Raw genomic sequence first — 23,804 nt, 5'->3', positions numbered from 1 at the left:
GGAAAATTTATGGGGAAAGAATAGGTTTTTGGGATAAATGCCGAAAATAAGTTTAGGCTTAGGAGATCTTAAACATTTTGATCTATGAGATAATATAATTCAGTTAACATGGCCTTTATTAATTATGTAGCCTTTGTGCTATTTTAATTAAAAAAATTATTCAAAATTCACAAAAAGTGACGTTGAAGAAAATGATCTCATAGAACAAAACGTGTAAGATTTCCTAAGCCTGTGTTTACCACATACCTTATTTTCGGCATTTATCGAAAACCCCTACAAAAACGCCATTCATTTCCCCATAGGCTTTGTCCAACTAACCATGAAGTTAGTGCCTACAAAAAGACACCACTACTATATGATACAATGTTCATATTTGAAGATGGCAGAAAGGCCAGTCTCTTTGGCAATGAAAAGGCATTGGAAGGAATGGAATGTTAGCTGAAGAGACTGGCACTCAGGCTAGAATGTCTTTGCTGTAACCAAGAAGCTTGATCTTGATATCTAGCCACTTGGCTAGCAAGTTAGCAAACCAAATGCAAAGCTGGAGCCCTGAGCTGGATACAATTTATTTGATACATCTTAGATTTGTTATAGTTGTACTTAACGTATAAGTAGTGGAGTAGCATGCACCCCCGCAGCCCTCAGGTACCCCCCCAAAAAATAGATATACATTTTTGAAAATCATTCCGTCGATATAAATGGTATATCGCCCAAGCCTACTGAGTACTCATGTATAGCAATGCTGCTCTTTTCTGTTACATTACAGCTCAGATACACACATTAACAAAAATAAAAAATAATATTGAACCTTTATTGAACTAGGCAAGTCAGTTAAGAACAAATTCAATATTTACAATGATGGCCTAGGAATAGTGGGTTAACTGCCTTGTTCAGGGGCAGAACGACAGATTTTTACCTTGTCAGCTCAGGGATTCTGTCACGCCCTGACCATAGAGAGCCCTTGGTTCTCTATGGTGTAGTAGGTCAGGGCGTGACTAGGGGGTGTTCTAGTTTATATTTTCTATGTTAGTGTTTTGTATGGTTCCCAATTAGAGGCAGCTGGTAATCGTTGCCTCTAATTGGGGATCATATTTAGGTAGCCGTTTTTCCACCTGCGTTTGTGGGATATTGTTTTTGAGTGAGTGCATGTTGCACCTCAGTACTGCACGGTTGTTGTTTGTTTCTTGGTTTGTTTTAAGTTTCACTAAAAATAAAGATGTGGAACTCCAATCACGCTGCGCCTTGGTCCGTCTCTCCACACGATCGTGACATTCGATCTAGCAACCTTTCGGTTACTGGCTCAACGCTCTAACCACTAGCATACCTGCCGCCCCAACATACACACACAAACTTCAAGCAGCCATTCCACTCCAGCTGAACACGCACATTGCTTGAGCAGAAAAATGAAATATCCCGAACAGTACCCAAAACCAGTTGTGAGGTGAATTGAGCTGCTTCGAGATGTGGCCGTTTGAGGAAAGCCCGACAAAGTTGGAGAGCCGTCTAAATGCCCTTAAAGAACTCAACAAATGAACACAAGACTCAGACTTTATGAAGAAATGATTCAGGCTTGGGGTGAATACGGGTGTGTCGACTTAAGATAGTAAGTTATTAGTCCCCCAAAGGGAACATTTTATTGCACTAGCCAATACATACAACATCAATAAATACACAGTAAAAACACAACAAATGACAGACACTAAAAGCAGCACATCAAAGAATATAAAAAACAAAGTGATAAAATGCTTCATAAGAGAAGGATCTGCGGAAACATTCTGTTTTGTTCCTAGTTAAAATAAATATGTCTGCCATTGCAGTCTATGCTGTTTAGTTTCTTGAGACTTGTGAGTGTGTGTTTGCATGTACGGGCGGTGAGCATGACAGAAGAAAGCATGAACCAAAGTATTTCTTATTAGTGGGTACTGACCTGTAGGTTGATGTCGGCTGAGTGTTCCGACAGCACGCGCACCACATCGGTGAAGCCCTTGTTGACGGCTATGTGCAGCGCTGTGCACATGGAGTTGTTCAGCAGGTTCACGTTGGCCCCTTTGCTCAGCAATAGCCGTGCAATCTCCGCCTGGTTCCTGCACACACACAATGAGCAACAAAATGTATAGGCCTAACCACAATCATTTTCCTATCTATTTAGGGTACTCATTTAAATATCCATTACTCAATACATTTTCATATATTTGTTGTGTTGTTTTAATTGACTCATTCTGATAACAAATGTATGTTTCTAATCACTTATTTTAGGGGAGGGGGCATGGTGCGGGATTATGGACAACAGTAATGCCCCTGTGTGATTGACTATTTGTGTGTGTAGTGATTTTCACCCCAAATCCAATTAAATCCAGAGACCAACCCCCCCCTCCCATAACTTGTTTTCTAACAATGTGAATACATGGTACCTAAGACTGGCAACCTTGTGTTGTGTGTGTGTGTGTGTGTGTGTGTGTGTGTGTTCCTCTCACCCGAAGGCCGTGTAGTGCAGGGCGGTGTCTCCGTCCTCGTCCTTCACTTCAATGGAGCTGTTGGCTTGCAGCAGAGCCAGGACCACCTCCATGTGGCCCTGGTGGGCTGCCACCTGCAGCGCCGTCTTGCCCTGGTTCTTTATATCCACCTGGAGAGATGTCACACACACAATCACATTAAGAGATGTCTCACACACAATCACATTAAGAGATGACAGACATACAGTCTGCGGTGGCGGGAGTGAACACACCTTGTCAGGGTATTTCTGCACAAGTTCTCGGACTTTGTTGGCACTGCCATGCGCCGCCTCGATGACCAGCCGGCTGGGGTTGTCCTGATCTGTAGACTGAGACAGCAGCTTCTCCAGGACTGAAATGACTGTGTCTGGAGAGAGAGATTAAGAGGGGGGGACACAATCGTCATTGAAGGGGAAAAGGGAGAGTGAAAAAAGATAATGTGGATGAATAAAGAGCAAGGGAAGGAGAAAGAAGAAAAATAGAAGAGACATGTTAGTGATAGATTCCAGAGCATGGAGAACATGCATAGTTGGTGCTGCGCTACCCTTCAGGCCCCTCTAAACTCAGAGAGCATACACAGTTACCAAGACTCTTTGTTAAGTCAAGTCAAAGCACAACCATTGGAATGAGTCAAAATGTCCCTGTGCACCCTAACCCAGCACTACGAGCCTCTCGTATCCACTCTCTTCCACCATGATGTATATGACAGACACAGAAAAAGGGGTGATTGAGCCAGAGTACCCAAGACTAGTAGAGCCACACAGACACATGAGGCGCAGTAGAGGCACATATGCTGATGAGGACTCTGGAGCTTGCCTCCAACATGAAGGGGCATGAAAGAGAGAAAAAACAGACATTTCAGAGACACGCAAATTACGCGCAAATGAAACCCGTTCGTCATGTATGTGGAGACAGTGACCAGGTGAAACAGAAATATGAAGGGCCGTATATGCAACAGATAGCCACTGTCACAGCCCTTGGTCAGTAGTGCATGCATAGCTTGCAGCAAGAGTGCTGGAAGAAGAGGGAGAGGTGGAGGGGGTCCATAGGGAATTCAGGGAAAGTGATAAGGAAATTTGAAGGACAGATAAAAAGCAAAGCTCGTTGGATGACTGTTAGATAAGAGGCCCCCTTCCTCCTGTTTGCGAGGTCTCAGTAGTCCTTACTTCCGGATACGTTGGGGTTCTCGGCCGTCATGAGGTTGGCGTCCACCTCCACGGATTGGGCCGAGAGACATGCCGGGTTAAAGGTCCACGTCTGGCCGTTGAAGGCCACGCGCAGGTCCCCGTCAGCGTACACCTTCAGCACCTTGCCCACCTGCCCCAGGGCCTGATGGGAAAGGAGGGGGTGTAGAAAACAAAAGGAGGAAGACGGGTGGGGGGCAGAGGAGAGAGAGGGAGATAAGGAAGGAGGGTGAAAAGACAGTGACACTGACAGTGTTAAGACACCAGAGAGGTAGGTAGGGACTATGGACTCTGTTCCATTACACTTTAAAACTTCCTCTCGTTGTCTCCTTTCCACCATGACCAATAGGACAAGATATTAGGTATAAACACCCATCACAAGCCATGAAGGAGATGAAGTGTTTCAGAGAACCTCCATCAAACCATGACTGTCATCTTTCCATCTCAAATGCACTCTTTTTACATACCAATGACACTGGGAAATTCTCAGGGCTTTTATTTATAGGTAATTATTCAGGATGCTTTGCTTTCGCAGAAGCCTTAAGCTTGTTTACCAGTAGTCCCCGAGGCATAAAGGGCATTGCCTCTAATGCAGAGGGCTGACTGCCAGCTGAGGCTTCGCACAATGCATGACAGGAAGTTCGTGCCAGGCTAAGGAAACCTAGAAGGGAGGTTAGTGCCAGGCTAAGGAAAGTTAGTGTTAGGCTACAGGAAGTGAACTCCAGGGTATGGGAAGTTAGCCTCAGGCTATGTCAACATACGGGTGTCATGCTGTCTGTCCATTCTCCATGGCCAGCCTGAAGCCTCTTAACGCTGTCTATGTCTTCCAGCACTCGCACCAGCTCGCCCACACCAAATGTGTTCACCTACGGCAAGAAAGGGGAAGACAGCAAATTGTTAGTGATGTGATTCTATGCTAATCTGTCAGCATTAGCATCACATCGCTAACAAACACTAACTTATAAGACCATGCTGTGAGCCTGTATTCATTTCCCACTGGTAGAAGTAGACTACCTTGGTTAGGGCCCCTGGGTGGAAGGTCCAGCGGATGTTGTTGCTGTACTGGACTCGGACATCTCCCCGGTCAGTGATTCTGTGTACCGTCCCGATTCTGCAGGTGTACTGTAAACACACAAATTTGCAGTCGCAGACTGTGGCCGGCTTTGACCTTATCATTTCGCTGGCTCCATTGATTTGAACATAAAAGGTGCTTGTTGGTTTTGCTCTATTGCACACCAGAGACCATTCACGCCAACGACATTACATAAAGCTGGGTTCAAAGTTTCAAAATGGGGAAACAGTACTCAGAATTTGAAGTAACATTTGTCTAACATGACACATGCAGTACATGCAGTGCAATGACAATGTGGTAAACGCTTCAAAGTAGTTCTACAACTGGAGAAAGCTTGGAACGAGGTCAGACTCTTGATACAATTCTGTCAGAGAAATTCCATTTGACTTGGAGGGAGTTTAGTTTAGTACCTCTGCCATTTTGGGGTTCCACCCTCCGTGGCCCTCCTGCATTTGTCTGAGGATGTCCACCTCCAGGAGACATTTCACCTTGTCCCCCTGGTTGAAGGTGTGGCCTTCTGCACTCTCCTGCCTCTGCAGTTCTGCGTGCTCACCTGTGTACGCACGAACCATAGATAAACACACAAACGCACATAGGAATATACGACAAAAATAGGCCAACTCTACACTGAGTGCCTTCATATTGATATACACGGAGTATAAAAAACATTAAGAACACCTGCTCTTTCTGACCAGGTGAAAGCTATGATCCCTTATTGATTATTGATTGTTAAATCCACTTCAAATCAGTGTAGATGAAGGGGCGGAGACCGGTTAAAGAAGGATTTTTAAGCCCCGAGGTAATTGGGCATTGATGTATGTGTGCCATTCAGAGGGTAAATGTGCATGGTAGTAGGTGCCAGGCGCAACAGTGTGTCAAGAACTGCAATGCTGCTGGGTTTTACACGCTCAACAGTTTCCTGTGTATAACAAGAAAGGTCCACTATGCAAAGGACATCCAGCCAACTTAACACAACTGTGGGAAGCAACGGAGTCAACACGGGCCAGCATCCCTGGGGAACGCTTTCGACACCTTAGAGTCCATGTCCAGACAAATTAAGGCTGTTCTGAAAGCCAAAGGGGGTGGGGGGGGAAAGGTGTTACTAATGTTTGATTTACTCAGTGTATAGCAGGGGTGTCAAACATGCCCAGATGAATTGTTGGAGGGGGGGGAGACAATCTGAATCGACATTGAAATAACTAAAACCTAATCGAAACAGTGTAGAAATTATAATGGACCTACATTTATAAATCTCTTTACTCTGTCCAGCTTGCTAACAGTCATCCAAACTAAATCTAGAAAGTCAAGAGTATTCAAAATTCCAAAAGCGATGGATAGACAATTTTTTGCAAATTTTGACAGCGAGGAAATAATACATTTTAAGTGCGGCCCTCCTGACCTCAGGGAAGACCGCAGGTAGCCCGTGGGGCAAAATGAGTTTGACACCCTTGATCTATAAGGATACATATACTATTTTCTAGAATGACAAAAACAAGCATGTCTCCTTAACAACAGGTAGAAACTTATGTCTACATCCCCCTAGTTTCATACCGAGCTTTGGTAGGTGGTCTTTGTAGTAGAAGCCTCCCTGGACGTCAGACACGTATTTGAGGTCTACCTTGCCCTTGTGACCCATTCGGTAGACGTTGGTGGTACCATTGGACCAGGTGACACTGGCCACACTGCGACCGGACTCTGTGTCCCAGCCACGGATGTCCACCACCTTCCCAACCTTACCCTCTCCTCCTGCACACGCACACGCACACACACGGTGTAGAAGTGTGGGAGGAGAGAAAGAGTGAGGAGAGCAAGATTTAAAAAATAGGCTTATTGGGGAAATATTTGGAATGGTGAGAAGAGAAATAGTTAGCGTGAATATATGAAACACAATCATTTTATTTTGTGTAGTTTGATTCCGTGCACAGGCCACTTCAAAAGACACAATTTTTAAACAGAAAATGGTGCCCATCAATGTTTCACATCCAAATGTTGAACCCATTTCTGGGAACACAGCACACAGACCATACTCTGCTAAAGGAATCTTGTCAATTCTAGACTTAGCTAATTCAACACGTCACATACTGAAAACAAGAAACAACAAGTGAGGATCGTGACTCCAAATTGGTGCTCTGGATGTGGAGAAAGGCTCAAAGACCAATCAGATAGTGCCTTCAGGAAGTATTCACAACTGACTTGCCTAGTTAAATAAAGGGAAAAAAATAAATACAAAATAATAATAAAAAATGGTTCTGAGATTGCTTTGGGCCCCAAATTCAGCCATTTCCAACACCAGCTGCTCTCGGGAAGGCCAACTGGGTGAGAGGGGTTTGACCTTTTGATTTGTCCATCTGCTTGTGGAGAATGAAAGCATTTACTCGAGCAATGTCCACAAAGCATTCAAAAAAAAGTCTCCTACAACTTCCTGGTCTTGTGGAGTCCCAGATAGTAGCCTATCAGACCATCAGATAGGTTGACACCCCCCATGCTGGCATTGTAGTCCTTCACAGAAACATCATTCCCTTTTCACCCTCCTTGAGACATGGTTGTTACTGAATGCCTTATGCTGTGTGGTGAGCAAGGTTACTTCCCTAGTGAAAAAGTAGCTTGTTAGTCCTGATCCAACGTATGGTCCCCCTCTCCACTGTCTTTGTCATGTCGTTTACCTTGGTCTTGGGGAAACCAATTATGTTAGGACGAATGGTGCCACAAGCACTTTCTTTTTCAAGCGGTCTATGAAAAGTGGATGTAGAACCATCACACGGGGTGAATGACATAGCAGCGGGGGGTGAAGACCTTGACCGGCGGGGGCGCTTGCTGGGGAGGGGTGGCTCTCAAACGTCATCATCATATTGATGAAAGACGCATAGAATTACAGCTGACTAAATTTACAAAACGTCATTACTGTAAAGTAAAAACACCAAGCCTAAACTTTCTGTACAGTGACTCACATAGGTGTGAAACACGCACACACACACACAATGCAAACAGTAACACCTTCGAGACAAAGGCACAGGTGAGAACCACTAATAAACAATGGCCATGAGAGTTTAGTGGCCTCTCTAAAGTTACAAGGATGAAACTTAGAACAGCAAACATTGGAATTATATAACATTGAAATTACTTGTCACATAGGCCTATGTAAACTAAATACAAAGTACAAAAAGCAGACAACTTATAAAAAAAATGAAATACATATAGTAAATTAGCTATATAAAGTCATGAAAATAATTTACTTACAAATCTAAAAGTGGATCCAGTCCTTCGAGAAAACAATCTTTGTCAGCCGAGTCGAAATCCTTGTTGTCCAAATGGCTCCCCTGATCCGAGTCCAACCAGCATTTTATTAAAATCTTCTATGTTGGTATACTTATTCATAGCTGCCTTCTTTTTAACTTCCTGTTCGATATTCTTAGTTTTTAAATCCAAAACAACACGTTACTGAGTACCACTCTCCATATTTTCAAGCATAGTGGAGTCTGCATTATGTTATGGGTATGCTTGTAATCATTAAAGACTGGGGAGTTTTTCAGGTAAAAAAAAAAAAAAGAAACGTAATGGAGCAGAGTGGCCGAGTTACAGTTTTGACTTAAATATACTTGAAAATCTTCGTCTAGCAACGATCAACAAGCAATTTGACAGAGCTTGAAGAATTTTGAAAATAATAATGGTAAACTGTTGCACAATTCTTGTGTGGAAAGCTCTTAGAGACTTACCCACAAAGACTCACTTTTGTAATCACTGCAAAAGGTGATATTACAAAGTATAAACTCAGGGGTGTGAATACTTATGTAAATGAGATTTTTATATTTAATGGTCTATACATTTCCTTACATTTCTAAAACCACGTTTTCACTTTGTCATTATGGGGTATTGTGTGTAGGTGTCTGGGGGAAAAAAGCTTTTTCATCGATTTAGAATTCAGGCTGTAACAACAAAATGTGGAATAAGTCAAGGTGTTTGAATACTTTCTGAAGGCACTGTAATCTGAACAGACAGTGAACATTGGCCATCTTTCAACAAGGTTTGGCCAATCATCCCTTTGATTCTGGCTAGAAGTGAAAAAAATTCTAATAAACAGAACACAAAACAAAGCATACTTACAGGCTGGGGCTAGCACCACTGACATTCTTAGACTACTGTAACCAAACACGAGTGAAAGTATAATAAAATACATTGATTTACTAACCACCACGATACGTTTCTACTTTACTACTTACTGACAGTCTTCAAGTTCAAATGTCATCAAATACTACGTTCAGTTTCCACCACAAAGCGAGAGCCTGGCATTGTATAGTTTAGGTTATGCAGGTTACATCAAGGATTACAAAATCATCAAGGATTACACAGCCTGCCAGGTAACAACAGGATAGGACTCATGGAAAGTGACAGGCTCTCTGCTGACCATGCCAAGAATGTCCCTATGCACTTACCACACTCTGATTAAAGACTGATGATGACTGACTTAGACCCCAGGGGTTAACTTTCAAAGACACCAAAAGGACATTTTGACTCATTCGCCAGTGCTTTAGCACAGAAAAGACACAATGCCATTCCCGGGTTCTGACCCCACATGAGGTAATAGAAAGAGCTAATGATAGATTTTGCCATCCCTAAAGGCAATGATATTTAATGGTTTTGAAATGGAAAGAAACAGGAGCAATCATCAAACTTCCCATAGATGGAGATTCTGCAAATAGTTACATTCGTATTTGTATGGCAAATCTGTTTCTTCACTAATGATTTGCCATTGAGAGCCAAATTATCTTGACTCTTGAAAACCACGTCCCAAAACATTAAATAACCCCAAAGACCATTTTGTCCTGTCCGGAGTTGCAGCACATGCTATAATTAGAATTCACGTGACTTCTTTGTATATTCCGCTACACTAGAGGGGAAACGGTACGAAAGGGAAAATAAAACTTGCTCATATGAACACAGCTCTTTAAGAAACATCTGTTAAACACACTCAATGAGATTCTTGTGGGTTGGGGGAAAATCCTGAAGCACTAAGCACAAACACACCAGTTCAAACTGTCACATTGTAGGTAATAAGATTCCATCGTCTCTAAAGTTATGGGGTCACGGTGAAACAGATTGAAAATCAACGCTGCCACACTGGTACACAAAAGTCCCTGGTCGGTATGGATGGATTGTTCTGCTCACTCCCTCACTCACCGTCTTGGTTTCCCCAGTCCCAGTCGGGTCCGCGTACCACTTTCACCCCCTGGAATATTCCTTTGAGGATGATCCGTGGGAGATTCTGCCTCGGGGCCAAGCACACTCTGTGAAAGGCAAAAAGTACAAACCACATTCTCCATAAAGCACTATGGCAGGAAAACAGCATTATGACTTGTTATACAACAGAGTGTATGCAGAATGTTCTGTCCAAATGACATTGTCCAATTTTGGAACCGAAAACCACTGACCGACAGATTGTTCCAAATGCATCGCTTATCGGCCACCAGAAAAACACAAGCTAAAACCCTCTAAAACGTATAGCTTTCTCGAATACGTAAGCCAACCGTCTGGCCTACATTAAATTCCACTAAGTCCCACAGGCAAACAGGCCACATTTAACACTCTCTGGCTTAAAGACACACTACAGTAGGTCACACACACTAGCCAGAAAGTTAAAGGGCCATAAGATACAACAACGTTCGGGCTATGTTACTGAGAACACTTGAATCAGTAAGGGTGGTGGGGAGACAAAGGAGGTTTTATGTGGTGGGTCCTTGCCAAGGGGAGATGGCGTACATGTGCTCGATTGCTCGTCTAAATCAAAGAAAGGTCTTTGTTTTTGACGGGTCGTTCAGCATCGCTGAGGGCTGAGAGGCATCATAAACTGAAAACTCATGCTGCGAAACCATTAACCTCTCAATAGAGGACATCAATCTCATGTCAACAACACAACCAAGCAGAATATGGTTGCCAAATACCAGAACTTGTTTGACAGTTTCAGGCAGGCAGGCAGTTACATCAAATTCTTAAGAAATCAGAAGGGGAGGGTGGGGGGTCTAGGAGGAGACATACCTTATGGTAAAGATTTGGTCAGATCTCAAAGGGGCAAAGGAACTGCCTATTCCCATACTTTCTCAGCAAGGTCAGCATCCAGGTTTCATTCTGCCATGCAGCTTGGCGAGAGACAGGCGACTTGAATCCACTATAATCAAAGTAAAACAACCATCTACTGGGCAGTCTTCCTCTTGGATAAAGAGAGGCTTTGCTACTCCTACGCGTTGCTCCCCATTCGGCTGCACAGGGGCGTCATAGTCCATCAACGCAAACGGGTACATTTACGAAGCTAGTCATGGTTATCTTCCGAACGCATCGGGTCAACTTGTGAGGCACTGGGGCCCTATAGAAAAAGAAGCCTGTGGCACCTTTGCTTCTTGGGGGCTTACTGCAGACTGACAGTAAATCCCAGTGTGGGCCGTATGGCCGGAGTTGGGACAGTGGGGAGGTGAGGTGGCGTGTCTAAAAGCAGAGCTTTGAGGCCTAATCCCAAGACAGCAGGGCAATCAGGAAGCAGGCTGTCAGAGAGCACAGCTAAGAATGTGTGTGTTCCAAGAATACACCCGCATCACCAAGGAGACACAACATATGGCCCTTGACATGATAATCCACCCCCGTAAATAAAAATCATACATCTGTTAATTTGGTGAAAGCCGATGTTCTATCAGTGGGTAAAATATGTTTTTTTTTCAGTCTGTGAAATCAGGAAATCGTGTAGGAACTTATACCTACAGTGCCTTTGGAAAGTATTCAGACCCCTTGACTTTTTTCACATTGTTACGTGATTACATTTTTTTCCTCCAAAGAGTTCAATCTTGGTTTCATCAGACCAGAGAATCTTGTTTCTCATGTTCTGAGAGTCTTTAGGTGCCTTTTGGCAAACTCCAAGCGGGCTGTCATGTGCCTTTTACAGAGAAGTGTCTTCTGTCTGGCCACTCTACCATAAAGGCCTGATTGGTGTGGTGCTGCAGAGATGGTTGTCCTTTTGGAAGGCTATCCCATCTCTACAGAGGAACTGTGACAGACTGACCATTCTTGGTAAACTCCGTGACCAAGGCCCTTCTTCCCGATTGCTCAGTTTGGCCGGGGGGCTAGCTCTCGGAAGAGTCTTGATGGTTCCAAACTTCTTCCACTTAAGAATGATGGAGGCCACCGTGTTCTTGGGGACTTTCAATGCTGCAGAAATGTTTTGGTACCCTTCCCCTGACTGTGCCGACACAATCCTGTCTCGGAGCTCTACGGACAATTATTTTGACCTCATGGCTTGATTTTTGCTCTGACATGCACTGTCAACTGTGGGACCTTACATAGACAAGTTTGTGCCTAACCAAATCATGTCCAATCAATTGAATTTACCACAGTTGGACTCCAGTGAAGTTGTAGAAACATCAAGGATGATCAAATGGAAACAGGATGCATCTGAGCTCAATTTCGAGTCTCACAGCAAATGGTCTGAATATTTCTGTAAATAAAAGGCATCTGTTTTTTATTTTAATATATTTGCAAAAATGTATAAAAACCTATTTTCGCTTTGTCATTGTGGAGTAGTGTGTGGATTTCTGAGGAATTGTTTTTATTTAATCAATTTTAGAATAAGGCTGTAACGTAACAAAATCTGGAAAAAGTCAAGGGGTCTGAATACTTTCCGAAGGCACTGTATAAGGTCCTGAACAAGCATTTCACTACATCTGCTAACCATGTGTATGTGACCAATAAAACTTGATTTGAACAATGAAGATAGGGGATAACGCAATATCACATTAAAACAATTACCTGCACTCCAGATCACCTAATCGGCCAATGAGCATACTTGTCTAGAACACATCCAATCCATTTATATCGTCATGACGAAGTATATATTGCCCTCAGATGTGCTCAATCTAAACAGTGTACCAAATTATTCAACTCGGTTTTTCCTTCAAGTACTATCAGCCAATGCGCCCTGTGTGTCTGTGGAAAAGGGATGTTGTTGCCATGGTAACATTTGCATTTTGCGCGCAGACAGACGAACTGCAGGCATGTTCAACATGGTGAGATTGTAGACTCCTAAATTAATAGCGCAGTTTGCTTAGGTGATTTTACAGCTAGCTAGCTACTTCACAGGCTTACTTTTGTATTATTGTATGTAGCTACTAGCCAGTCAGCCAGAGAGAGCATTGCATTGTGGGTTTTGTAGTCGACTTGAGCTGCAACAGATTGACACAAAAATTTTCACATTGCTATCAAGCTGGCTATAACGAGAAAAAAAATGCAACATTTGTTTCAAAAAAAATATTGCTTTCACATAGTGTTATTTGAAACCCTAAACCATAGGAATTTGTGTTTTTCCCCTCAGGAGACTGAAAAGATTTGGGGGTCCTCATGGGTCCTCAGATCCTCAAAAGGTTTGAAAGCTGCACCATCAAGAGCATCCTGACGGGTTGCATCGCTGCCTGGTATGGCAACTGCTCGGCCTCCGACCGCAAGGCACTTCAGAGGGTAGTGCGTGCGGCCCAGTACATCACCAGGGCCAAGCTTCCTGCCATCCAGGACCTCTATACAAGGCGGTGTCAGAGGAAGGCCCTGAAAATTGTCAAAGACTCCAGCCACCCTAGTCATAGACTGATCTCTCTGCTACCACACAGCAAGCACTACCGGAGCATCAAGTCTAGGTCCAAGAGGCTTCTAAACAGCTTCTATCCACAAGCCATAAGACTCCTGAACAGCTAATCAAATGGCTACCCAGACTATTTGCATTGCCTGAATTAAACAATGCTGGTTTATACTGCAGGACTTCCTGAGTTGGTATATTAGGATGGATGATGTTCACCAATACGGTTCAGCCAGATTATAAACACCGCTTTATGGGATTTATGGGTCCAGATACCACTGGACAAAATATGTAAGGGGGGGGGGGGGGAACACTATCCAAAACAGATTTAGTAGAGATTAAATGTCTAATCCTGCCTGACCAACTGTCTCTCTGCCCACATAAGCCAGAAAAGGGTTAGGGACCTGTTGACTATAATGTGACATTTTGGAATGTGCTTAAAACCGCTTGTTACACCAAATGCCAACTCCTGACCAATACCCATGTCAAAATCGCTCATGATTTGATTACATTGCCTGGAAGGGGAGAGAGACAAACTAATAGCAGCATTGTCTTCTCTTCACTTGCAGTTGAAACTCAAAGATTGTTCATAAGCTAGGTTGTTTTTCAATCTAAATGGCCAAGAAATACATCAACACCTGTTGATGACACACTCCGCCCCCCAAAGAGTGAGCTAGACTACCGAAGGGAACTCGTACAATGCTCGCAATAGCACAAGCTAAAGGAAAATGCTTATTTCCAGTGTGTGAGTGAGTGTGATCCCAAATTCTGATCAGTATAGCCCCTCATTGTGCTTCTTGTGTATCCCCACCAGTTGCTGTCGGAGGACACCGACTCTACGCCGAAAACTTCAGAACTCAATAAACTCAGATACCTGTGTCAACACCTGCTACCAACTAGCTAGCTACAGTTGCTAGGTTGCAATGGAGCCCGCGTCGCCTGGAATTACTAACGAACGTTTCCAGGGCTGTAGAAGCTGTGTTTATTACGCTCTTGTCCGGGACAATATTGACAATCCGGAGTTCCAATGCAGCAATTGTTTGCTAGAGGACGATTACAGGAATGAGATGGCTATGCATAGCAAACAAAGCTCAATTCTGCGTGAATTTATGGGGAAAACGCAAATTGTAACTCTTAACTCATATGGCTGGACGCAGCTCGGGCCTGATGGATGTTTCCCAGCCTCGTCATCTATACCTATCCGAATGGCCTGTGCTACCTGAAACTTGCCTGCCAAGGAAATCGTCTCCATCTGCTTTTTCTTCTCCATCCTGTAGTGAAGTAGATGGAGAACAGCAAGAAAAGTGTTCCAATCAGTGCTGGTCCCATGTCACAAGTAGTGGAAATCAAAAGGTAGCGGCATGATGCTAAGCGGACGGAAGTGACTGCGAGAGGTTTGGAGCAGATTAACATAAGGAATAGCTTCGCTGCATTGGTGACTGATCTACCTGCGCCTTCATCACTGGGATTGCTTGTGTCTGTGACGGCGGTGCTGACTCCAACTACGCTGACTCCAGCAGTAGCTTCGTTGTCGAGTTCGGCTCCTTTCCCTCTCTCTGGATCTGATGGGGCATGGCCTGCTGTGGGAGGTCTGGAACTATCACCGGGAGCAGAGGGTATACGCTATCCTGCTTCTCGTGGGCCCGAGAAAGACTCAAAGAATTGTGACGGGTGGGAATGGCCGGATTTCGCCATTCCCTTCTCCAGCCGTTGTATAGGGCAGTTCACTGGTGAGAAATGTCCCTGGAGCAACAAAAACTTGCTGCTATCCAGGAGCACAGGACGTCAATCAGCTGCTCCCAACATTTTAAACCAGCATCAGGAAATTGAGTCTATCATAGTTAACCTATTATGGATAGGGGGCAGTATTTTCACGGCCGGATAAAAAACGTACCCGATTTAATCTGATTATTACTCCTGCCCAGAAACTAGAATATGCATATAATTATTAGCTTTGGATAGAAAACACTACAAAGTTTCTAAAACTGTTTGAATGGTGTCTGAGTATAACAGAACTCATTTGGCAGGCCAAAACCTGAGAAGATTCCTTACAGGAAGTGCCCTCTCTGACCATTCCTTGGCCTTCTACACTCTCTTTATTGAAAACTGAGGATCTCTGCTGTAACGTGACACTTCCTACGGCTCCCATAGGCTCTCAGAAGGCGGCAGAACGGGGAATGATGACTCTGCAGGCCATGGCTGAAAAACAGTAGCGCATTTGGATAGTGGTCGATCTGAGAACAATGAGACTGGGGGCGCGTGCACGAGGAGACTCCATGTTTTAATTTTTCCGTCTTTGAACAAAAACAGGGTTTCCCAGTCGGAATATTATCGCTTTTTTACGAGAAAATTCGCATAAAAATTGATTTTAAACAGTGTTTGACATGCTTCGAAGTATGGTAATGGAATATTTTGAATTTTTTTGTCACGAAACGCGCCGGGCGCGTCACCCTTCTTTACCCTTCGGATAGTGTCTTGAACGCACGAACAAAACGCCGCTATTTGGATATAACTATGGATTATTTTGAACCAAACCAACATTTGTTATTGAAGTAGAAGTCCTGGGAGTGCATTCTGACGAAGAACAGCAAAGGTAATCCAATTTTTCTTATAGTAAATCGGAGTTTGGTGAGTACCACACTTGGTGGGTGTCAAAATAGCTAGCCATGATGGCCAGGCTATCTACTCAGAATATTGCAAAATGTGCTTTCACCGAAAAGCTATTTTAAAATCGGACACCTCGATTGCATAAAGGAGTTCTGTATCTATAATTCCTAAAATATTTGTTATGTTTTTTTGTGAACGTTTATCGTGAGTAATTTAGTAAATTCACCGGAAGTGTTCGGTGGGAATGCTAGTTCTGAACGTCACATGCTAATGTAAAAAGCTGGTTTTTGATATAAATATGAACTTGATTGAACAAAACATGCATGTATTGTATAACAATGTCCTAGGGTTGACATCTGATGAAGATCATCAAAGGTTAGTGCTGCATTTAGCTGTGGTTTTGTTTTTTGTGACATTATATGCTAGCTTGAAAAATGGGTGTCTGATCATTTCTGGCTGGGTACTCTGCTGACATAATCTAATGTTTTGCTTTCGCTGTAAAGCCTTTTTGAAATCGGACAGTATAGTTAGATAAAGGAGAGTCTTGTCTTTAAAATGGTGTAAAATAGTCATATGTTTGAAAAATTGAAGTTTTGGGATTTTTGAGGAATTTGTAATTCGCGCCACGCCTATCATTGGATATTGGAGCAGGTGTTCCGCTAGCGGAACGTCTAGATGTAAGAGGTTAATGTGGGATTTAATGACATTATGAAGGGCAGCTCAGAACAGCTGAAGATGGATTTTAAAGAACTGATTTGGTCACAACTTGACACCAACAAACATCCCATACTTCAGCAGACTTTTAGCCCTCCATAACTGGCTACGAGGCTATTGGAGCTGTGTGGGTGTCAACATTTATTGACAATTTTGATACCTTCTGGAAACAAAGCTTACATTACAAGGAGGATGGGATCCAACCAAATCCTTTGGGTTCCTGGGTCCTTTCACAGCCTTATATGGCTGCGTTGAGACAATTGCTTATCAATGACCCAAGCCCAGCTCATTTAATCCTTACCGTTGGGTCACTGAGTAGTCATAATGCTTGAGAAAATGTACATTATCCCAGGGGAGTTGGAAGACAATGTAAGTAACCTAATGTATGTCCCTCTTACTGCCCCGAATGCCTCTGCTGATCCCACAACTATTATATGCAGTAATCATATGCCTATGAACCAGATTTATAATGTTAGCACTGAGGCAGTGTGCTCTAGTAGGAAGTCCACTGTGTGCAGCTCACCCTGCACTAACATAAATAACATGAGCATGTCCACCTCTGCTAAACTTCACAGTAAAGCAAAACAATCAAGCATCCCATAAAAGTGCTAAAAATAGCCCACGTTAACATATGTAGCTTAAGAAACAAGGTTAATGAAATCAATAATTTGCTAGTAACAGATGATGTTCATATTCTGATCATCTCTGAAACTCACTTAGATAATACCTTTGATGATACAGTGGTAGCAATACATAAGATCTACAGAAAAGACAGAAATGCCAAAGGTGGAGGTGTGGACATTTATATTCAGAACCACATTTCTGTAAAGCTTACTGTTGAAGTAATATGGCTATATGTTAATCTGTCTCACCTTAAACCCATTCTGGTGGGATGCTGCTACTGTGGTTCCTCCTTTAAAAGTTGCGTCATACTGCGGCACACCCTACATGCTGCTGCAGCATTCTGTGGCACATCATTTCATTCTCAGCCATTTCTTCTGTTACTGCAAGTTATTGCTAGTTTGACCACCAGAGGGCATCTTTGAGAAGCATTTGATAGTATTCTGTATTGGCATTACCAGAGAATTTAAAACAATTTTTTGTAATAACATAGTATATTGGATTGATTAACAAATTTGGCTTAATTAAATTGATTAATATTATGGTGTTTCCATTCAAAGAAAAATTGTCAGTTTGTAAATTCATGAAACACATTAATTTTTTTACAACGTTATTTTCTGATAAAAACGAGTTAACTGCATCCGCTGTGGAGCCCCGTTTCATAATATGACCATATTTCCCAGTTGCTTGCCGTCATTTTGAAGTAATCGTGAAAAAACAGGCCTTATTTTAGTGCATTTTTCACCCTGCCAGCTCCTATTAGTTCTATTGAGCACCGTGGCACCAACTCGCCTTCCGAACGTTCTATTCCCAGCTTATTGTTCAACAATGCCTGCTTCGCTATTGTTGGCAATGAGACCTGCTCACGTTGTTTTGTTCGCGCTAGTGTTCCAGTTTAGCCAACTTTCTTAAGCTGCTATTCAGCCTTGGGTGAATTTTGACTCGTTCTATTGTCCAGCCTATAGATAGCCAGAGCGAATTTACGAAAGCACCCGAATGTCCATTGGAGAAAGCACAATGACTAAGCCATTTAGCTAAGCTAAGAATGACGAGAATAATCAAGTCAATAAACGTTGGGTAGTTAGATAGCCTATAGTTAATATATTGGCAAGTTTGATGTATAACTACTAACGTTAGGTAGCTAGCTAACATAGCATATCATTACAGCAGTATGTACCAGTATGTGGTTCGTAAGGACAGCGTAGCTAACAAATTGTCAGCCAACATAACATGTAAGGTAACTTCTTTGAAGTCATTACATCGAGTAGCAAGCTACCCCTTGGTCGTTAGGGCAAATCCGGTCTGTGATCTGAGGGGGGGTTTTCACACCTAGCTCGGCTATTATTCTATTCTTTAGTAAAGATTGAATAGTCTATTGTTCAGCTATTATCCCTCCTCCCCAACTTGCAACAAATTGCTGTTCCCATCTCATTCCTTTCCCTCTTCCACGCGTCATCATTCTGCTCATGAGTGGCTCGCTTGTGGGCGTGCTGGCAGGATATGGCAGCATCTTCGGTTGTGCATCAAGAATTCTGCATACAGTAGCACGTTTGTATGAAGGTGGGGTTATTCACAGGCAAACTGTTATATGCTATGAAGGTACATTTGTGTCTTTTTGTCGAGAGCAAAACCTTATTTTCAATCAAAAATAGTTGTTCTGAAAGCAACTTTTTTCCGACAAAGGATGTCAAAGCGGACACCAGCAAAGAAATGTATGAAAATGTATGAAATTGTATGGAATGTATGCATTCACTACTGTAAGTCGCTCTGGATAAGAGCGTCTGCTAAATGACTAAAATGTAAAATGTAAATGTAAGATGGCATCTCAGGTAAGCAGCACTGGGCTGTATTGACGTATCCTAAAAATGACATCTGCTGCTTTAGATTGAATGGTCATATCTCAGTTACTGTTTTCATATCTATAAAAAATAAGCTGTTTTCTTTACTTTCGGAGAGCGAGCTGACCAAGGTTTCGAAAATGTAGATATTGCCAGATGTTCACTGTCCGAGGAACAGGCCGTGGAAGCTTTATTGCTGGCAAAAGTGTCCATAACCAGAGGTAATTAGACCATTCTGTGTTCTTTTTCTCCATCTCTGCCTGTCTTGTTGTACATGGAACCTGTCTCACATGCATTAATAAAAATAAAAAAACTTAAGGTGTCAGCTGCTAATTTTCAGATTTACACCACACAAACACAGCCATTTTCACTGGACTATCTGTTGCTGCCAAGTCATGATTTCCCTGGGGGTTAGCCTTGCAATAACCAAGTGGTGAGACACATAGCCCCCTATATTTAAATATTTCAGGTACACTCCAATAGGTGTCTGCGTCACATACAGTATCTTCTATTGACATTATCTTCTATTGTTTGTCCTCACGTGTCTGTTTTTCAGCATAAAGTACTCTGTAGCCACTTAGTAGTGTGGACATCAATTCATCCCTCTCCCCCATCTCCCTAAATCCTCTAGGTTATATCAGCTGTTTTTGTGAACCCCTCCCGCATCTGAACTGGCTGACACAGAGGGCACAGCAGGATCATAGGTGAGCTGTCACTTGGTCGGGTCAACAGGAAGTATTATTAAAAGAGATGCTTCAAATTAAAATACAGACAGAGATGTAGTAGTCCCAGAGTTCATGACAAGGTCAGTTTTGTATTTCACCTCCTGATATAAGATGACTGACCGTGTTAGAATAAAAAAAAACAAGGCTAAATAATGCTCTCTCGTCTGCAGGTATGTTTTGATGTAAGAGAGGAAGCCAGTCCCGTCATCGCCACCTCACCCGCTCTTAAGATAACCTTCGGGCCAACTGGGGGCCCAAGGCTGGTTAGGAGACACCGCAATTGTGATGAACTGAGAGAATATTAGGGTAGCACTGTAATTCATGAATCATATGCTGTCTGCCGTTGTTCTTACCTCTTTCCCTTTCAGTCTTCTACGCCTCTCTCCCCACCTCATTTTATAATGCACACCATATGTGCATTGAAGTACACTTGTATTTAGAATATTACAATTATCATAATTATAATGCATTTATGTATTTCTAACACCTGATTAATGAACTTCTTTCAATAAAGCGTTTCACATTCTCCACTGGTTGAAATGAAGTATCTCATTGAAATACTATCCTGTGTCCTCAGATTAATGCAGATGAAGGGAGTTAGAGATGCATATTTCTTTTTGTGTATATATATGAATTACAAATCAATCATGTTTCTAGTCAATTAGCTACAATGTGTAATCATTGATGTTCCAGGAGCAGTAAACACTGTTTAAGTGTATAATTTAATACATACATGCAGACACAGCAGCATTCAAATAATTGAGTTTGATATGACTGAAAAATAAATGTCTCAGAGATTCACATATGAACCACAACTTTATTTTCCAAGGAAGAGTACATGATCAGTGAACATATTCAATGTACAGGCTACAATGTGGGAATCTTATGCGTGGTAATAACTACAGTACATGTGTAAATAGGACTTGCATCCTTGGCACAATAAAGTTATTATATTCTACTCTATCCATATGTAACAGTATGGCTTCCGTCCCTCTCCTTGCCCCTACCTGGGCTCGAACCAGGGACCCTCTGCACACATCGACAACAGCCACCCTTGAAGCATCCATTACCCATCGCTCCTAAAAGCTGCGGCTTTTGCAGAGCAAGGGGAACAACTACTTCAAGGTCTCAGAGCGAGTGACGTCACCGCTTGAAACGCTATTAGCGCGCACCCCGCTAACTAGCTAGCCATTTTACACCGGTTACACATAGGCTTCATTAATGCCATTCAGGCTTGAAGTTGATACAACAACTATGATAGCTGAGGTTCATAGATTGGTATGAATATTAGTCCAGAACCTAACGTTTTAGGGTCCATACACATATCGGCTACATACTGTAGCTAGCTACACATCCATAGGCATAAAGTTATTTTTATCCTCCACTACACAATAAGCAAGTAAATAGTTAGCTAGTTACTTCAGCTGCAAGGCAAGCTTACACAAGTGTACATTCAATTTGCAGTAAATGCTTTAGCTAGCTAGGTTCTTTACATCCACTGTTTCACAAGACGACAGCCTGGTTTGCTGGTTCTCAGGAGTCCCTAAAACATTAAACAACATGAATTACAAATTCATTCTCCTAACACTAGCTAACTGGCTAATGTTACCTAGTCAGATAATTTACGCTATTTAGCAAGTTAACTTTATGACAAAAAAATATGCGCAAACATTTGTCTCTACATTAAGTAACATATTCCTCTCAATTGTAAATGTTTTGCTTGACTCATTATGATGTTATAACAACTTACATCTGGTTCCACCGTAATGTTTTGTCAGTTATCTTTGTTGAAGAACGCCACAAGGCAAGGGTGGCTCGCGTCAAAATTCATCATTGGAACCACTCGATATGATTGGTCATATAAAAACCTTGGGACCCAAATGCATAATGAGTGCTCCAACTCCCCCTTGTGGTGGTCTGGGGCAATGAAGCCGTGACGCTGGGTACCTCTAAGTCCTGCGGTGCAAGCTCGCAACTTTTAAAAGGAGGAACCACTGTATAGACCACCAACTGGTAATGGTCAGTATCCGGATAACATGTATGAAATGCTTGATAATGTATTAACAGAGAGGAATATTTTCTGGGTGTTTTAAATATTGACTGGCTTTCATCAGGCTGTCCACTGAAGAGAAAGCTTCCAACTATAACTACTGCCTGCAACCTGGCTCAGGTTATCAGTCAACTTACTAGGGTAGTTACAAACAGCCCAGGAATAAAAATCAACATGTATTGATCACATCTTTACTAATGCTGCAGAAATTGGTCTTAAAGCAGTACCCAAATCCATTGTATGTCGTGATGACAATATAGTAGCCATATCTAGGAAAACCAAAGTTCCAAAGGCTGGGCCTAATAGTGTGTAAAAGGTCATAAAATACATTTTGTAGTGATTCCTATGTTGTTGATGTAAAGACTATTTGTTGGTCTGTGGTGTGTAATGAAAAGCAACCAAATTCAGCACTTTATGAAATTGCTTATTCCAGTTACTAATAAGCATGCACCCATTAAGAAAATTACTGTAAAAAAAGTTAAATCCCCGTGGATTGATGAGGAATTGACAAATTGTATGGGTGAGAGGGATGGAAAATAAGTCTGGCTGTAAGTGATTGGCAAATCTACTGCACATTGAGAAATCATGTATAAAAAAAACCTAAAAAACAATCATGAAATCATGACTAAACTGAATAAAAATAAGAAGAAACTACACTATCAAAGAATGATAGTAAAAAGCTTTAGAGCACCTTAAATACAATTTTGGCCAAAAAGATGCTGCATTCATCACAGAACCCACTGATATTGCCAACTGCTTTAATTATTTTTTCATTGGCAAGATTAGAAAACTTATGGATGACATGTCAGCAACAAATGCTGACACTACACATCCAAGTATATTTGACCAAAATATGAAAGACAAGCATTGTAAATTTGAATTCTGTAAAGTGAGTGTGGAAGAGGTGAAAAAACTATTGTTGTCTATCAACTTGGATGGAAAATTACTGAGGATAATAGCGGACAATATTGCCACTCCTATCTGCCCTATCTTAAATTTAAGCATACTAGAAAGTGTGTGCCCTCAGGCCCGGAGGGAAGCAAAAGTCATTCCGCTACCTAAGAATAGTAAAGCCCCTTTTACTGGCTCAATTAGCCAACCAATCTGCCCATTACCAACGCTTAGTAAACTTTTAGAAGAAAATGGTGTTTGACCAGATACAATGCTATTTTACAATAAACAAATTGATAACATACTTTCAGCATGCTTAAAAGGGAAGGACATTCAACAAGCACATCACTCACATAAATGACTGATGATTGGCTGAGAGAAATTTATGAAAAGATTGTTTTGTTAGACTTCAGTGTGGCTTTTGACATTATCGATCATAGTCTGGGGATGGAAAAACATATGTGTTATGGCTTTACACCCCCAGCTATATTGTGGATAAAGAGTTACCTGTCTAACAGAACACAGAGTGTGTTCTTTAATGGAAGTCTATCCAACATAATCCAGGTAGAATCAGAATTCCCCAGGGCAGCTGTCTAGGCCCCTTACTTTTTTTCAATCTTTGAGTAAAGCCAGTGTGTCTATGTATACGGATGACTCAACAGTATACGTGTCAGCTACTACAGCGACTGAAATAAATGCAACATTTAACAAAAAGCTACAGTTACAGAATGGGTGGCAAGGAATAAGTTTGTGGTAAATATTTCAAAAACTAAAAGCATTGTATTTGGGACAAATTATTCACTAAACCCAAAACCTCAACTAAATAATGTGGAAATTGAGCAAGTTGAGGTGACTAAACTGCTTGGAGTAACCCTGGATTATAAACTGTTATCTTCAAAACATATTGATACAACAGTAGCTAAGATGGGGAGAAGTCTGTCCATAATAATGCGTTACTCTGCCTTCTTAACAGCTCTATCAACAAGGCAAGTTCGACAGGCCCTAGTT

At 42.1% G+C, this 23,804-nt stretch overlaps 1 protein-coding gene across 4 annotated transcripts in view; it reads right to left on the bottom strand.

Moving 5' to 3' along the window:
* Nucleotides 1–23,804, bottom strand: part of LOC106572005 (E3 ubiquitin-protein ligase MIB2) — a 100,668-nt gene that overhangs the window by 26,343 nt on the left and 50,521 nt on the right. For 3 of the 4 annotated variants that reach the window (XM_014145695.2, XM_014145696.2, XM_014145694.2), the window contains exons 4-12: nt 9,924–10,030; nt 6,300–6,494; nt 5,159–5,301; nt 4,691–4,798; nt 4,438–4,542; nt 3,659–3,821; nt 2,726–2,859; nt 2,475–2,623; nt 1,928–2,084 (exon numbers count right to left, since the gene is read on the bottom strand). In XM_014145695.2, coding sequence (XP_014001170.1) covers nt 1,928–2,084; nt 2,475–2,623; nt 2,726–2,859; nt 3,659–3,821; nt 4,438–4,542; nt 4,691–4,798; nt 5,159–5,301; nt 6,300–6,494; nt 9,924–10,030 — 1,261 coding nt within the window. Of the gene's footprint in view, nt 1–1,927; nt 2,085–2,474; nt 2,624–2,725; nt 2,860–3,658; nt 3,822–4,437; nt 4,543–4,690; nt 4,799–5,158; nt 5,302–6,299; nt 6,495–9,923; nt 10,031–10,778; nt 11,132–23,804 lie in introns of those variants that run through there. The other variant, XM_014145697.2, reaches the window with a different exon arrangement.

This window comes from Salmo salar, chromosome ssa15, assembly GCF_905237065.1.
Source record: "Salmo salar chromosome ssa15, Ssal_v3.1, whole genome shotgun sequence".
In the NCBI taxonomy this organism is placed as follows: domain Eukaryota; kingdom Metazoa; phylum Chordata; class Actinopteri; order Salmoniformes; family Salmonidae; genus Salmo; species Salmo salar.
This window is presented reverse-complemented; position numbering and strand designations above follow the sequence as displayed.